This window comes from Zophobas morio, unplaced genomic scaffold, assembly GCF_036711695.1.
Source record: "Zophobas morio isolate AGI-343-1 ecotype UQ-CSIRO unplaced genomic scaffold, CSIRO_AGI_Zmor_V1 ptg000018l, whole genome shotgun sequence".
NCBI lineage: Eukaryota > Metazoa > Arthropoda > Insecta > Coleoptera > Tenebrionidae > Zophobas > Zophobas morio.
Genome location: NW_026972123.1, coordinates 2,222,132 through 2,235,558, shown reverse-complemented (window position 1 = coordinate 2,235,558; position 13,427 = coordinate 2,222,132). Strand labels below are relative to the sequence as shown.

Here is a 13,427-nt window from a genome sequence, read left to right as displayed (position 1 = left end):
TGTCACAGCTGTCTCTAAGGAAATAATAAATAATGAAGTGCACTGCAACTGTAGTTTTTTTTTATTTAAGCATCAACCACGAATCACACAATCAGACGTGAAAACCCTAGGAACAAACACCTGCCCCCACGTCTGGTTTTCAACAGGATCGTGCAACTGCGCATACAACTCAAAACTATACAAAACAAAATTACAAGTACATAAAAACATCGTCCCACACCAAAAAAATACATTAAAAATCATCCCCTTTGGTGCTTGAAAAAAAGTCTGCGGCAAAACCAAAACCATAAAAACGACATACATAAAGGGCATAAACCCACCCACACAACAAAACGCCACCCACTCGTGTACCACAAACGACACCAAGAAGACCATGACTTTTCCCGCAGATTTGTTACCCCACACGTATTCCTTGAAATCGCAGTAGACGTAATAGTACAACCAATCCTGGACGAGCCTGTTCCACCTAGCCAAAGCAGTGCTGAAATTGCAAGAGTTCCACCAATCCAGGTAGAACAAGCGATCTCCAAAGCGGGTTAGCTCGGCGAAGAGGTTTTGGACCGAGTGGAAGATCAATATGCAAAAACTGCCCAAAATTAGGGCGCCGTATGGCATGTTTTCCAAAATCAGGAGCAATGTCTCGCTTATGGTAAATTTTTTACGCCAGCGGTCGGGGGTTGGGTACATGTTTATGATGATGAAGGCCAGGATGAAGACCATGCTGATGCATTCGACGAGGCGCTGGACGACGAATTTCCAGTTGATGGTGGCGGTTCGGGGGTAGTTGTCGCGGTAGATGAGGGTGGGGGCGAAGAGGAAGTACAAGAAGTTGGAAAATTTAAGGGCGGGGGGTGGAGTGGTGGCGCTGTTTCGGATGAAGGAGTGGACTTTCATCAGAAGTCTGATCTGAAAAAGAAATTTTTGGTTATATCCACCAACAAATTGGTGACGTCATTTCAACATTTTTAAATTACTTTGCTCTTGAGTTGTACTACAGAAATCAAAATTTTGCAAAGAAATTTGAAAATCTATCTTCGGAACTTCAAAATCGACAAAATTGTACCAACAATTTTTCAAATTAGATGTTAGAAACTGCTAATGCATATACAGATTTATTATTATTTTTAAAGATTAAAAGTCTTTGTTTTCAAAAATTTCAAATAAGTAGTATTGGAGCCTCTGATGTTTAGTTTTTGAAAGAGCATCTGGAGAATTTTGGTATTTTGTTTTGAGAAATTCCTGGTATATAATTTTTAAGTGAAATTAAAAGAGTCTCCGAGGCCACTGGTGTTTTTTTTCCGAAAAAATTTGTACAATTTAGAGGTTCCTGTTTTTTTTTAAGAATCTTGAAGAACCTTGGAACCAATGGTGTCTTTATTTTTAAGAATTTAAAAGTATCTGATTTTCGAATTTTTTATTTTTATTTTACACTTTTTTGATTATTCAATTTTACATTTTTTGTACTTTTGGATGTGTCAATCAATCAGTTTTTAATTAATCAATTTCTCAGATTAGAATTTTTTAATTCTCTGTTATTAGAATGTTTCGTTTTTTCAATTATTCAATTTTTAATTTTTCAGTTATCCAAATTTCACTGATTCGATTTGCCAATTCTTTGATTTTTAATTTTCCAAAATTTCGATTTTGAATTTTTTGAGTTTTTAATTTTTCAATTTTCCGATTTTAAAATTATTCGCTTTTCAGTTTTATATTGCTGCAATTTTTCCGACTTACAGTTTAATAATTTTTTGATTTTACAATTATCCAATTTTTCATTTTTGTGATTTTGCAGTTTTCTCGTGTTTTAAGCTTTATATTTTTACAGTGTTTCGATTTCTCATTTGTCCACTTTTTAATGAATCAGTTTTATATTTTTTAATTTTTCAATTATCAGATTTTCCAATTTCCCAAGTTTTCAATTTTTGGGGTTTGGAATCCTTGGATTTATTTTTTAGATTTTTCATTTTTCAATTGTCAGATTTTTTAATTTTGCAGTTTTTGCAATTTTTCATTTTACAGTTTCATAATTGTTTTGTTTATTAATTCAAATTTATACTTTCTGATTTTTCAGTTTAAAAATTTTACAATTCTTCGTATTTAAAGATTAAAAGTCTTTCTTTTCAAAAATTTCAAATAAGTAGTATTGGAGCCTCTGATGTTTAGTTTTTGAAAGAGCACTTGGAGAACTTTGGTATTTTGTTTTGAGAAACTCCTGGTATATAATTTTTAAGTGAAATTAAAAGAGTCTCCGAGGCCACTGGTGTTTTTTTTCCGAAAAAATTTGTACAATTTAGAGATTCCTACTTTTTTTTTTAAGAATTTTGAAGAACTTTGGAACCAATGGTGTCTTTATTTTTAAGAATTTAAAAGTATCTGATTTTCGAATTTTTTATTTTTATTTTACACTTTTTTGATTATTCAATTTTACATTTTTTGTACTTTTGGATGTATCAATCAATCAGTTTTTAATTAATCAATTTCTCAGATTAGAATTTTTTAATTCTCTGTTATTAAAATGTTTCGTTTTTTCAATTATTCAATTTTTAATTTTTCAGTTATCCAAATTTCACTGATTCGATTTGCCAATTCTTTGATTTTTAATTTTCCAAAATTTCGATTTTGAATTTTTTGAGTTTTTAATTTTTCAATTTTCCGATTTTAAAATTATTCGCTTTTCAGTTTTATATTGCTGCAATTTTTCCGACTTACAGTTTAATAATTTTTTGATTTTACAATTATTCCATTTTTCATCTTTGTGATTTTGCAGTTTTTCGTGTTTTAAGCTTTATATTTTTAGTGTTTCGATTTCTCATTTGTCCACTTTTTAATGAATCAGTTTTATATTTTTTAATTTTTCAATTATCAGATTTTCCAATTTCCCAAGTTTTCAATTTTTGGGCTTTGGAATCCTTGGATTCATTTGTTCGATTTTTCATTTTTCAATTGTCAAATTTTTTAAATTAGCAGTTTTTGCAATTTTTCATTTTACAGTTTCATAATTGTTTTGTTTATTAATTCAAAATCATACTTTCTGATTTTTCAGTTTAAATATTTTACAATTCCTCGTATTTAAAGATTAAAATCATCAGAAGTCGGATCTGAAATAGAAATTTTTGGTTATATCCACCAACAAATTGGTGACGTCATTTGAACATTTTTAAATTACTTTGCTCTTGAGTTGTACTACAGAAATCAAAATTTTGCAAAGAAATTTGAAAATCTATCTTCGGAACTTCAAAATCGACAAAATTGTACCAAAAATTTTTCAAATTAGATGTTAGAAACTGCTAATGCATATACAGATTTATTATTAATAGGGCCCTAGTGGTTTTTTTTTAATTTCAGAAAACCTTCGAGTCCCCAGAGTCTTATTTTAAGAATATTAAAGAATTTTGAAACTGAAGGTCTTTTGATTTTGAAAAAATTAAAAGAATCTTGAGGGCTGCTCATGTTTCATTTTTCAGGAAATCCTAGTATCCTTATTTGGAATTTATAAGAATTTTCGACTCCCCAGAATTTTTTTATCTTAGAGAATTTTGAGACCCCATTGAAAGATTTTAAAAGAATCTTAAGCGACCTTGATATTTAATTTTTGAATTTTTGAAGTTCTGGTGTTTTTTTTTTTTTAAGAAAATTTTTTGGCTGGGAAGTTTTTTTTTAAATAATTCTAAAGAATCTTAGGGGGCTATTGATGTTTTATTTTTGAAGAAATCTGAAAAAATGCTGAGGTCCTTGGTGTTTTTTTTTTGTTAGAAGTTGAAAGAATCTTGAAGACTATAATATTTTTTTTAAGAATTTAAAAGAACCTTGGGCTCCTCAGTCACTTTTTTATCTAAATGAATTTGAGACCGCGGAGTATTGTTTTTAAAAGATCCTTGGAAGTCGGTATTGTTTAATTTTTAAGAAAGTTGAAAGAATCTTACGATTTCCACTGTTTTTTTAGACTGTAAAATAATCTTAGATTCCCAGTATCTTTCTTTAAGAATCTAAAAGAATCCTGGCTCAGCGGATATTTTCTTTTTGAAATAAATTAAAAGAATTTTGCGGTCCTTGGTGTTTTTTTTTTTTTAGAATTTAAAAGAATATTGGAGTTTTCAGTGTCTATTTTTAAGAATCTAAAAGAATCCTGAAGTCGCGGGTGTTTTGTTTTTTAAAGAATTTAGAAGAATATTGAGGTCCCTAGTGTTTTTTTGGAGTCCACAGTGTCTTTTAAGAATGTAAAAGAAACTTGGAGTATTTAATCTTTTTTTTTGAAAGAGAATAATAAAACTTGGTATTTGTTTTTGAAAAATTTGAAATAATTTTGAGGGCGCTTGTGTTTTGTTTTTGAATGAGGTTAAAAGAAACTTCGGAGCCTTAATGATTCGTTTTTGAAAAAAGTTGAAAAAATTTTGAGATCCCCATATTTTTTTAAGAATTTAAAAGAACATTGGGGCCCTTGGTGTTGGTTTTGTTTTTGAAAGAGCACGTGGAAAACTTTAGTATTTTGTTTTGAGAAGTTTTTTTAACAAATTAAAAAAATTTTGGGGTTCCTAGTTTTTTTTTTATTAAAAAAAATCTTGGAGTTTTCAGTATCTCTTTTTAAGAAGCTAAAAGAATCTTGAAAACGTGGGTGTTTTGTTTTTGAAAGAATTTAGAAGAATCTTTGGGGCTCGTAATCTTTCATTTCTGAAGCAATTTGAAAGAGTCCCGAGGTCCCTAATGTCTTTTTTGGAATTTAAAAGAATCTTCAAGTCCCCAATGTGTAAAAGAATATAAAAGAATCTTGAAGCCGCAGGTGTTTCGTTTTCGAAAGAATTTAAAAGAATCTTGGGATTCCTAGTGTCTTTTTATAGAATCTGAAAGAATCTTGGACTTCTCAGTGTCTTTTAAAGAATGTAAAAGAATCTTAAAGGTCCATGATGGTTCATTTTGAAAAAAATTGAAATAATCTTGAGGTACCTAGCGTTCTTTTTTTAAATTAAAAAAAAAAATGCCCAGTGTCTGCTTTCAAGATTCCCAAAAACTATCCAGATCGCGGGCATTTTATAAAGGAAATTGAAAGAATCTTGAGGGCCCTTGATGCGTCTTTTTTGGAGAAAGTTGAAAGAATCTTGAGGACCCTAGTATCCTTATTTGGAATTTATAAGAATTTTCGTCTTCCCAGGTTTTTTTTATCTAAGAAAATTTTCAGGCCCCAGGTGTTTTGTTTTCGAAAGATTTTAAAAGAATCTTGAGTTCTCTGGTGTTTTTTTTTAATTTAAAAGAATTTTTTGGCTGCGAGGGTTTTTTTTTGAATTGTAAAGAATCTTAGGGAGCTTTTGATGTTTTATTTTTGAAGAAATCTGAAAAAATCCTGAGGTCCTTAGTGTTTTTTTTTTATTGTTAGAATTTACAATCATTCTGGAGTTCCCAGTGTTCTTTTTTAAGAATATAAAAGAATCTTGGGGCCTCTGAGGTCTTATTTTTGAAGAAAGTTGAAAGAATCTTGAGGAGTATAATATTTTTTTTAAGAATTTAAAAAAACCTTAAGTTCCCCAGTGACTTTTTTTTATCTAAAAGAATTTGAAACTGCGGAGTATTTTTTTTAAAGAATCTTGGAAACCGGTAATGTTTAATTTTTGAAGAAAGTTGAAAGAATCTTCCGACTGTTTTTTTAGACTGTAAAGTAATCTTAGAGTCCCAGTGTCTTTCTATAAGAACCTTAAAGAATCCTGACCCAGCGGATATTTCCTTTTTGAAAGAAATTAAATGAATTTTGCGGTCCTTGGTGTTTTTTTTAGGATTTAAAAGAATATTGGAGTTTTCAGTGTCTACTTTTAAGAATCAAAAAGAATCTTGAGCACGCGGGTGTTTTGTTTTTTAAAGAATTCAGAAAAATCTTGAGGTCCCTAGTGTTTTTTCTTAGAATCTTGGAGTCCACAGTGTTTGTTAAGAATGTAAAAGAATCTTCAAGTCCCAGAGTCTTATTTTAAGAATGTAAAAGAAACTTGGGGTATTTAATCTTTTTTTTTTAAAGAGAATAATAAAACTTGGTGTTTGTTTTTGAAAAATTTGAAATAATTTTTAGGGCGCTTGTGTTTTGTTTTTGAATGAGGTTAAGAGAAACTTCGGGGCCTTAATGTTTCGTTTTTGAAAAAAGTTGAAAACATTTTGAAGTCCTCATATATTTTTTTTAATTCAAAAGAATATTGGGGCCCTTGGTGTTTGTTTTGTTTTTGAAAGAGCACTTGAAGACCTTTGGTATTTTGTTTTAAAAAAAATTCAGAGAATTTTGAGGTATTTAGTTTTTTTTTAAGAGATTAATAAAACTTTATTTAGAAGAATTCTAGAGTGTATTTTCTAAAAAAAATCTTGAGGTCGCTGCTGTTTTTTTAACAAATTAAAAAAAAAATGGGTTTCCTAGTTTTTTTTTTAATTTAGAAAAATCTTGTAGTTTTCAGTACCTGTTTTTAAGAATCTTGAGGACGTGGGTGTTTTGTTTTTGAAAGAATTTAGAAGAATGTTTGGGGCTCGTAATGTTTAATTTTTGAAACAATTTGAGAGAAACCTGAGGACCCTAGTGTCTTTTTTGGAATTTAAAAGAATCTTCGAGTCCTCAATGTCTAAAAGAATCTAAAAGAATCTAGAAGCCGCAGGTGTTTTGTTTTTGAAAGAATTTAAAAAAAATCTCGAGATTCCTAGTGTTTTTTTTAGAATTTTAAAGAATCTTGGAAGGCTCAGTGTCTTTTTAAGAATATTAAGGAATCTTAAAGTTGCAGGTGTTTTGTTCTTTAACCTATTTAAAAGAATTTTGGGAGAGAATTTTGAAAGTACGTAGTGGTCTTTTCTTAGATTTAAGAAAAAAAATCCCAATGTCATTTTTTATGATTCTAAAAAAATATCCCGATCGCGTTTTATGAAAGAAATTGAAAGAATCTTGGACGCCCTTGATGCTTCTTTTTTGGAGAAAGTTGAAAGAATCTTGAGGACCTTCATGTTTTTTCTGAAATTTAAGAGAATCTTCCAGTCCCCAGGGCCCTTTTTTAAGAATTTAAAAGAATTTTGAGGCCGCGCATTGATGTTTCATTTTTTAAGAAATTTGAAATAATCTTAAACACCCTTCTAAGTATCCTCCTTTGGAATTTAGAAAAATTTTCGACTCCGCAGGTTTCTCTTTTCAATCTATGAAAATTTTGAGACCACGGGTGTTTTGGTTTTGAAAGAATTTAAAAGAATTGTGAGGGCTCTTGAAGTTTAATTTTTGAAAAAATTTTAAGGGATCTTGAAGTCCCTAATGTTTTTTTTTAAGAATTTAAAAGAATTTTGAGGCCGTGAGTGTTTTGCTTTTGTAAGAACTTAAAAGAATCTTGAAGACTATTGATGTTTTATTTTTGAAAATAGTTGAATAAAATCTTGAGGATCTTAGTATCCTTTTTGGAACTTAGAAGAATTTTCGACTCTCCAGGATTTTCTTTTAATCTATGAAAATTTTGATGGCGCGGGTGTTTTGTTTTTGAAAGAATTTAAAAGAATTTTGAGGGCTCTTGAGGTTTAATTTTTGAATTTTTGAAGAAATTTGAAACAATCTTGAGGTCCCTAGTATTTTTTTTAAACAATTCAAAAGAATTTTTAGGTTGTTTTTGAAAAAATTGAAAAGAATCTTGAGGGCCCATTATGTCTTCAATTTTTGAAAAATGTTGAAAGAATCTTGAGGTCCCTAGTGTTCAGTTTTTTAAGAATTTAAAAGTATTTTGAGGCCACGGGTGTTTTATTTTTGAAAGAATTTAAACAAATCTTGAGGACCCTAGTGTCCTTTTATGGAATTTAAAAGAAATTTCGAGTCACCAGGTCCTTTTTTAATCTAACAGAATTTTGAGGCTGCGGGTGTTTTGTTTTTGAAAGAATTCAAAAGAATTTTGAGAGGTTTTGATGTTTACTTTTTGAATTTTTGAAAAAATTTGAAAGAATCTTGAGGTCCCTCGTGTTGTTTTTTTTTTAATTGAAAAGAATTTTTATGCTGGGAGTGTTTTGTTTTTGAAAAAATTGAAAATAATCTTGGGGGCCCATTATTTTTCAATTTTGAAATATGTTGAAAGAATTTTGAGGTACCCAGAGTTCGTCTTTTAGATTTTAAAAAAATTCTCAGTATCTTTTTTTAAGATTGTAAAAGAATATTAATATTCACATTGCGGGCGATTTGTGAAAGAATTTGAAAGAATCTTGCTTCTTTTTTGGAGAAATTTGAAAGAATCTTGAGGAACCTAATGTTTTTTTTTTAATTGAAGAGAATCTTCGAGTCCCCAGGCCCTTTTTTAAGAATTTAAAAGAATTTTGAAGCCGGGGGTGTTTTGTTTATGAAAGAATTTAAAAGAGTCTTGAGGGCTATTGATGTTTCATTTTTGAAGAAAGTTGACAAAATCTTAAGGACCTTAGTGTACTTTTTTGGAAATTAAATGAATTCTTGAGTCCTCAGTATTTTTTTTTAATCTAAGAGATTTTTGAGGTCGGGGGTGTTTTGTTTTTAAAAGAATTTAAATGAATCTTGAGGGCTCTTGATGTTTAATTTTTTTAAAAATTTGGAAGAATCTTGAGGCCTATTAATGTTTGAAAAATCTTGAGGTCCTTGGTGTTTTTTTTTTAGAATTTAAAACAATTTTAAGCTAACTATGATCGTTTTGTTTTTGAAAGAATTATAATAAAGAGTCTTGAGGGCTGCTTCATTTTTAAAGAAATTTGAAAGAATTCTGAGATCCTTAGAATCTAGAAGAATCCTAGAGATCCCAGCGTTCGTTTCTAAGAACCTAAAAAAATTTGAGGCCGCGGGTGTATTGTTTTTAAAAAAATCTTGGAAGGCGGTAATTTTAATTTTTGAAGAAAGTTGAAAGAATTTTCAGATTTCTAGCGTTTTTTAGACTTTAAAATAAAATCAGAGTCCCAATATCTAAAAGAATCTTGAGAGAACCGATGTTTTCTTGAAATAATTTTGGGATCCCTAGTTTTTTCTTTCGAATTTAAAAGAATATTGGAGTATTGAGTGTCTATTTTTAAGAATTTAAAAAAATTTGGAGCACGTGGGTGTTTTGTTTTTTAAAGAATTTAAAAGAATCTTGAAGTTTCTAGTGTTCTTTTTTTAGAATATTGGAATTCACAGTGTCTTTTAAGAATTTGAAAAAATCTTGGAATGCCTTTTTTTTTATTCTAAAAAAAACCTGTAACCGGGGGTGTTGTTTTTGAAAAAAAATTGAAGTTATCTTGGAGTCCCCAATGCCTTCTTTTCAAGATTCTAAATGAAATCTGTGACCAGGGACGTTTTGCTTCTGAAAGAAATTGAAAAGATCTTGAGGGGCTTAGATGTTTCATTTTTGAAGAAAGTAGAAAGAATTTTGAGGACCCTAGTAGTTCTTTCTTGGAATTCAAAAAGCGTCTTCGAGTCCTCAGGGTCTTATTTTAAGAATCGAAAAGAATTTGGTGTTTCATTTTTGAAGAAAGTTGAAAGAATCTTTAGAATCATAAGGTCTGTTTTTGGAATTTAAAAGAATCTTGAGGCTGCATGTGTGTTTTTGACACAAATTTAAACGAATTTTGAGGTCCCGATATATTTTTTTAAGAATTAAGAAAATGCTGAAACCTCGCGTGTTTAGTTTTTTAAAGGATTTAAAAGAATCTTGAGGTTCCTAGTGTTTTTCTTTAGAATCTTGGGGTCCACAGTGTCTTTCAAGAATGTAAAAGAATCTTCGAGTCCCCAGAGTCTTATTTTAAGAATTTTAAGAATCTTGGGGTATTTAGTTTTTTGAAAGAGGTTAATAAAACTTGGTGTTTGTTTTTGAAAAAATTTGAAATAATCTTGAGGGCGCTTGTGTTTTGTTTTCGAATGAGGGTGAAAGAATCTTCGGGGCCTTGGTGTTTCGTTTTTGAAAAAAGTTGAAAAAATTTTGAAGTCCTTTTATTTTTTTAAGAATTTAAAAGAATATTGGCTCCCATGATGTTTGTTTTTTCAAAAACAAAAAGAGCACTTGGGAACATTTAGTGTTTTGTTTTGAGAAAAATTCAGAGAATCTTGAGGTATTTAGTCTTTTTTTTTGAAAGAGATTAATAAAACTTTATTTAGAAGAATCCTAGAGTTCTCAGTGTACTTTTTAAGAATCTAAAAAAATCTTGAGGTAGCTCGTGGTTTTTTTACAAAATAAAAGAATTTTGGGGTCCCTAGTTTTTTTAATAAAAAAATCTTAGAGTTTTCAATGTCTATTTTTAAAAATCTAAAAGAATCTTGAGGGCGTGGGTGTTTTGTTTTTAAAAGAATTTAGAAGAATTTTGAGATTCCAAGTATTTTGTGTAGAATCTGAAAGCATCTTGGAATCTACAGATTCTTTTTAAGAATGTAGAAGAATTTTAAAGCTGCAAGTGTTTTGTTTTTTAACCTATTTAAAAGAATTTTGGAGGCTCATTGTTTAATTTTTGAGAAAAGTTGAAAAAATCTTGTGGTCTCTAGCGTTTTTTTTTTAGATTTTAAAAAAATTTCCATTATCTTGCTTTAAGATTCGAAAAGAATATTCAGATTGCGGACGTTTTATGCAAGAACTTTGAGGGTCCTTGATGCTTCTTTTTTGGAGAACATTGAAAGAATCTTCAAATTTCTAGTCTTTTTTTTTAATTTAAGAAAATCTTCGAGTCCCCGGGGTATTTTAAGAATTTAAAAAAATTCTGAGGCCACAGGTCTTTTGTTTTTGAAAGAATTAAAAGAATCTTGAGGACTTTTATGTTTCATTTTTGAAGAAAATTGAAAAAAATCTTGAGGACCCTAGTATCCTTCTTTGGAACTTAGAAGAATTTTCGACTCTCCAGGATTTTTTTTTATTCTAAGAAAATTTTGAGGCCAGAGGTGTTTTGTTTTTGAAAAAATTGAAAAGAATTTTGAGTGCTCTTGAAGTTTAATTTTTGAATTTTTAAAGAAATTTGAAAGAATCTTAAGGTCCCTAGTGTTTGTTTTTTTAGAATCTAAAAGAATTTTTAGGCTGGGAGTGTTTTGCTTTTAAAAAAATTGAAAAGAATCTTTCATTGTTGAAAAATGTTGAAAGAATCTTGAGGTACCTAGAGTTCTTTTTTTTAGATTTAAAAAAAATTCCCAGCATCTTTTTTTAAGATTCTAAAAGTATCTTGAGATCGCGGGCGTTTTATGAAAGAAACTGAAAGAGAATCTTGAAGGCCCTTGATGCTTCCTTTTTGGAGAAAGTTGAAAGAATCTGTTTTAAATTTAAAAGAATTTTTGACTCCCGAGGGTCTTATTTTAAGTATTTAAAAGAGTTTTGAGGCCGCGGGTTTTTTCTTTTTGAACGAATTTAAAAGAATCTTGAAGATTATTGATATTTCATTTTTGAAGAAAGTTGAAAAGATCTTGAGGACCCTTTTTGGAAGTTAAAAGAATTTTCGAGTCCCTAGAGAATTTTGAGGGGTCTTGATGTTTAATTTTTGAATTTTTTAAGAAATTTTAAAAAATCTAGTGTTTTCTTTACAATTTCAAAGAATTTTGAAGTCTTCAGTGCCTTTTTTAAGATTCTAAAAAATTCTGTGAGCGCGAGTGTTTTTTTTTTAGTCTTGGAAATCCTGGATGGTTCATTTTTGAAGAAAGTGGAAAGAATCTTGAGGACCCTAGTGGTTTTTTTCTTGGAATTTAAAAGAATATTTGAGTCCCTAGGCTCTTATTTTAAAAATCGGAAAGAATTTTGGGAGCCTGTGATGTTTCATTTTTGAAAAAAATCGAAAGAATCTTAATGTCCTTTTTAAGAAATTAAAAGAATCTTCGAGTCCCTAGAATTTTTTTAAGAATCTAAGAGAATTTTGAGGCCGCGGCTGTTTTGTTTTTGAAATAATTTAAAATAATCTTGGGGTCCCTTGATGTTTCATTTTCGAAAAAATTTGAAAGAATTTTGGAGTTCTTAGCATCTTTTTAAGAATTAAAAAATTTTGAGAATGCAAGTGTTGTGTTTTCGAAAAAATTTCATTTTTGACGAAAGTTGAAAGATATTTGAGGACCCTAGAGTCCTTTTTGGAATTTAAAAAAATTTTCGAGCCCTCACGATCTTTTTTTAAGCATCTAAGATAATTTTGAGGAGATGGGTGTTTGTTTTTGAAAGAATTCAAAAGAATCTTGGGAAATCGTGAAGTTTCATGTTTGAAAAAATTTGAAAGAATCTTCAGAACCGTATAGTGTTTTTTCAGAAGTTAAAAGAATCTTTGGGCCCCCACTCACTAGATGAAAAAAGTTGAAAAAACCTTGGTGTCCTTGGTGTTTTTTTTCGAATTTAAAAAAATCTTGGGGTCCCCAGTGTCTTTTTTTTAAGAATATACAATAAACTTGAGGTGACGGGTTTTTTTGTTTTTGAAAGGTTTTAAAAGAATCTTGAAAGCTCTTGGTGTTTTGTTTTAAAAAAAACTGAAAAACTTTTGGGAACTTCACTGTTTAGTTTTTGAAGAACTTTGTATGTTGTATTTTTTAAGATTTCAAATTTTATGTGAACTTTTCAAATTTCAAAAAATTTTGAGAGCCTTTAATGTGTACGAGATTTGCCTAGCGAAATTTTGGGGTTCCAACTTTACAAAATCTACATATAAAATTTCACTACCGCTAAAAAATGAGAAAAAATTGACACTTACCGCTTCCATGTTCACGAACATTATACAGGCTGGATAAAAACGAAAATAAAATACGGCGTTGTGAACGAATTTGAAACTGTAGAAATAGTAAAAAACCAAAGTTGTTCCTCCCAACCAATCAACAATTAGAGTCTCTGAAGATACTCATATTAGTACTATTCACAAATGTTCACCAACTCACCCCTGACTAAGCTTCTGACTAGAGCCCAAACTTTGAAAACAAAATACGACACACACGCTGATACAAAACAACAAAGCCAAATCAATAACGCCTTATCCAGTCTAGTAAAACCCGTTTTCATCACCTCAAGTCCGAAAGTTACCCTAAAACGGAAAATAATTTCGTTTATTTTTGTATAAATTTTCATTCACCTTTGTGTATTGGCGTATTCCTTCGCTGCAGTTTGAATAAAAAGCGTAATGAAGATGATAATGTAGACATTGTAGACATTCCGGGTTCGAACATCTTCAAAAATATCCGTTAATAGAGAATTTCTTAATTGAAAGCTCTTGCTACGGAATTTAAAAATAAATTTAAAAAATACGCAAACACTTGAATTTTATTTTTTACTTACGTTTTGTGTTTTTTGTTACTCGAGTTCATTGTAACGTGTCAGGTTTGGTTGTTGCTTCGGACTGTCTAGAACTAGTGATACCTGTTTCCATTAATACAAGCTTAATCAAGGCTGATTTTTTTTCAACGGATTAGTTTAATCGTAGTGATTCCCGACGTTTCAATATTGCACAATTATATTTAAATAATTAATTACTGTTTTGTTCATCTTGCATAATTTTAGTGTAGTAACATGTCGTAA

The 13,427-nt window shown here is 29.8% G+C and overlaps 1 protein-coding gene across 1 annotated transcript; it reads right to left on the bottom strand.

The window, feature by feature from the left end:
- Nucleotides 1-72: 72 nt before the first annotated feature.
- Nucleotides 73-13,320, bottom strand: LOC135130766 (sterol O-acyltransferase 1-like). Its single transcript, XM_064058187.1, has 5 exons — nt 13,188-13,320; nt 12,985-13,125; nt 12,794-12,936; nt 12,613-12,746; nt 73-906 (listed from the first exon to the last, which is right to left on the bottom strand). The coding sequence occupies exons 1-5, from the start codon at nt 13,214-13,216 to the stop codon at nt 73-75; spliced, it is 1,281 nt and encodes a 426-aa protein (XP_063914257.1). The 5' UTR covers nt 13,217-13,320.
- Between the last annotated feature and the right edge of the window lie 107 nt (nt 13,321-13,427).

Excerpts from the sequence above, each read along its gene's own strand:
- LOC135130766 (XM_064058187.1), bottom strand. The coding sequence starts at position 13,216 with ATGAACTCGAGTAACAAAAAACACAAAAC. Across the intron at positions 12,937-12,984 it reads GAATACGCCAATACACAAAG|GGTAACTTTCGGACTTGAGG; the intron begins GTGAATGAAAAT and ends TTTCCGTTTTAG. Across the intron at positions 907-12,612 it reads TGTTCGTGAACATGGAAGCG|ATCAGACTTCTGATGAAAGT; the intron begins GTAAGTGTCAAT and ends TTTCTTTTTCAG.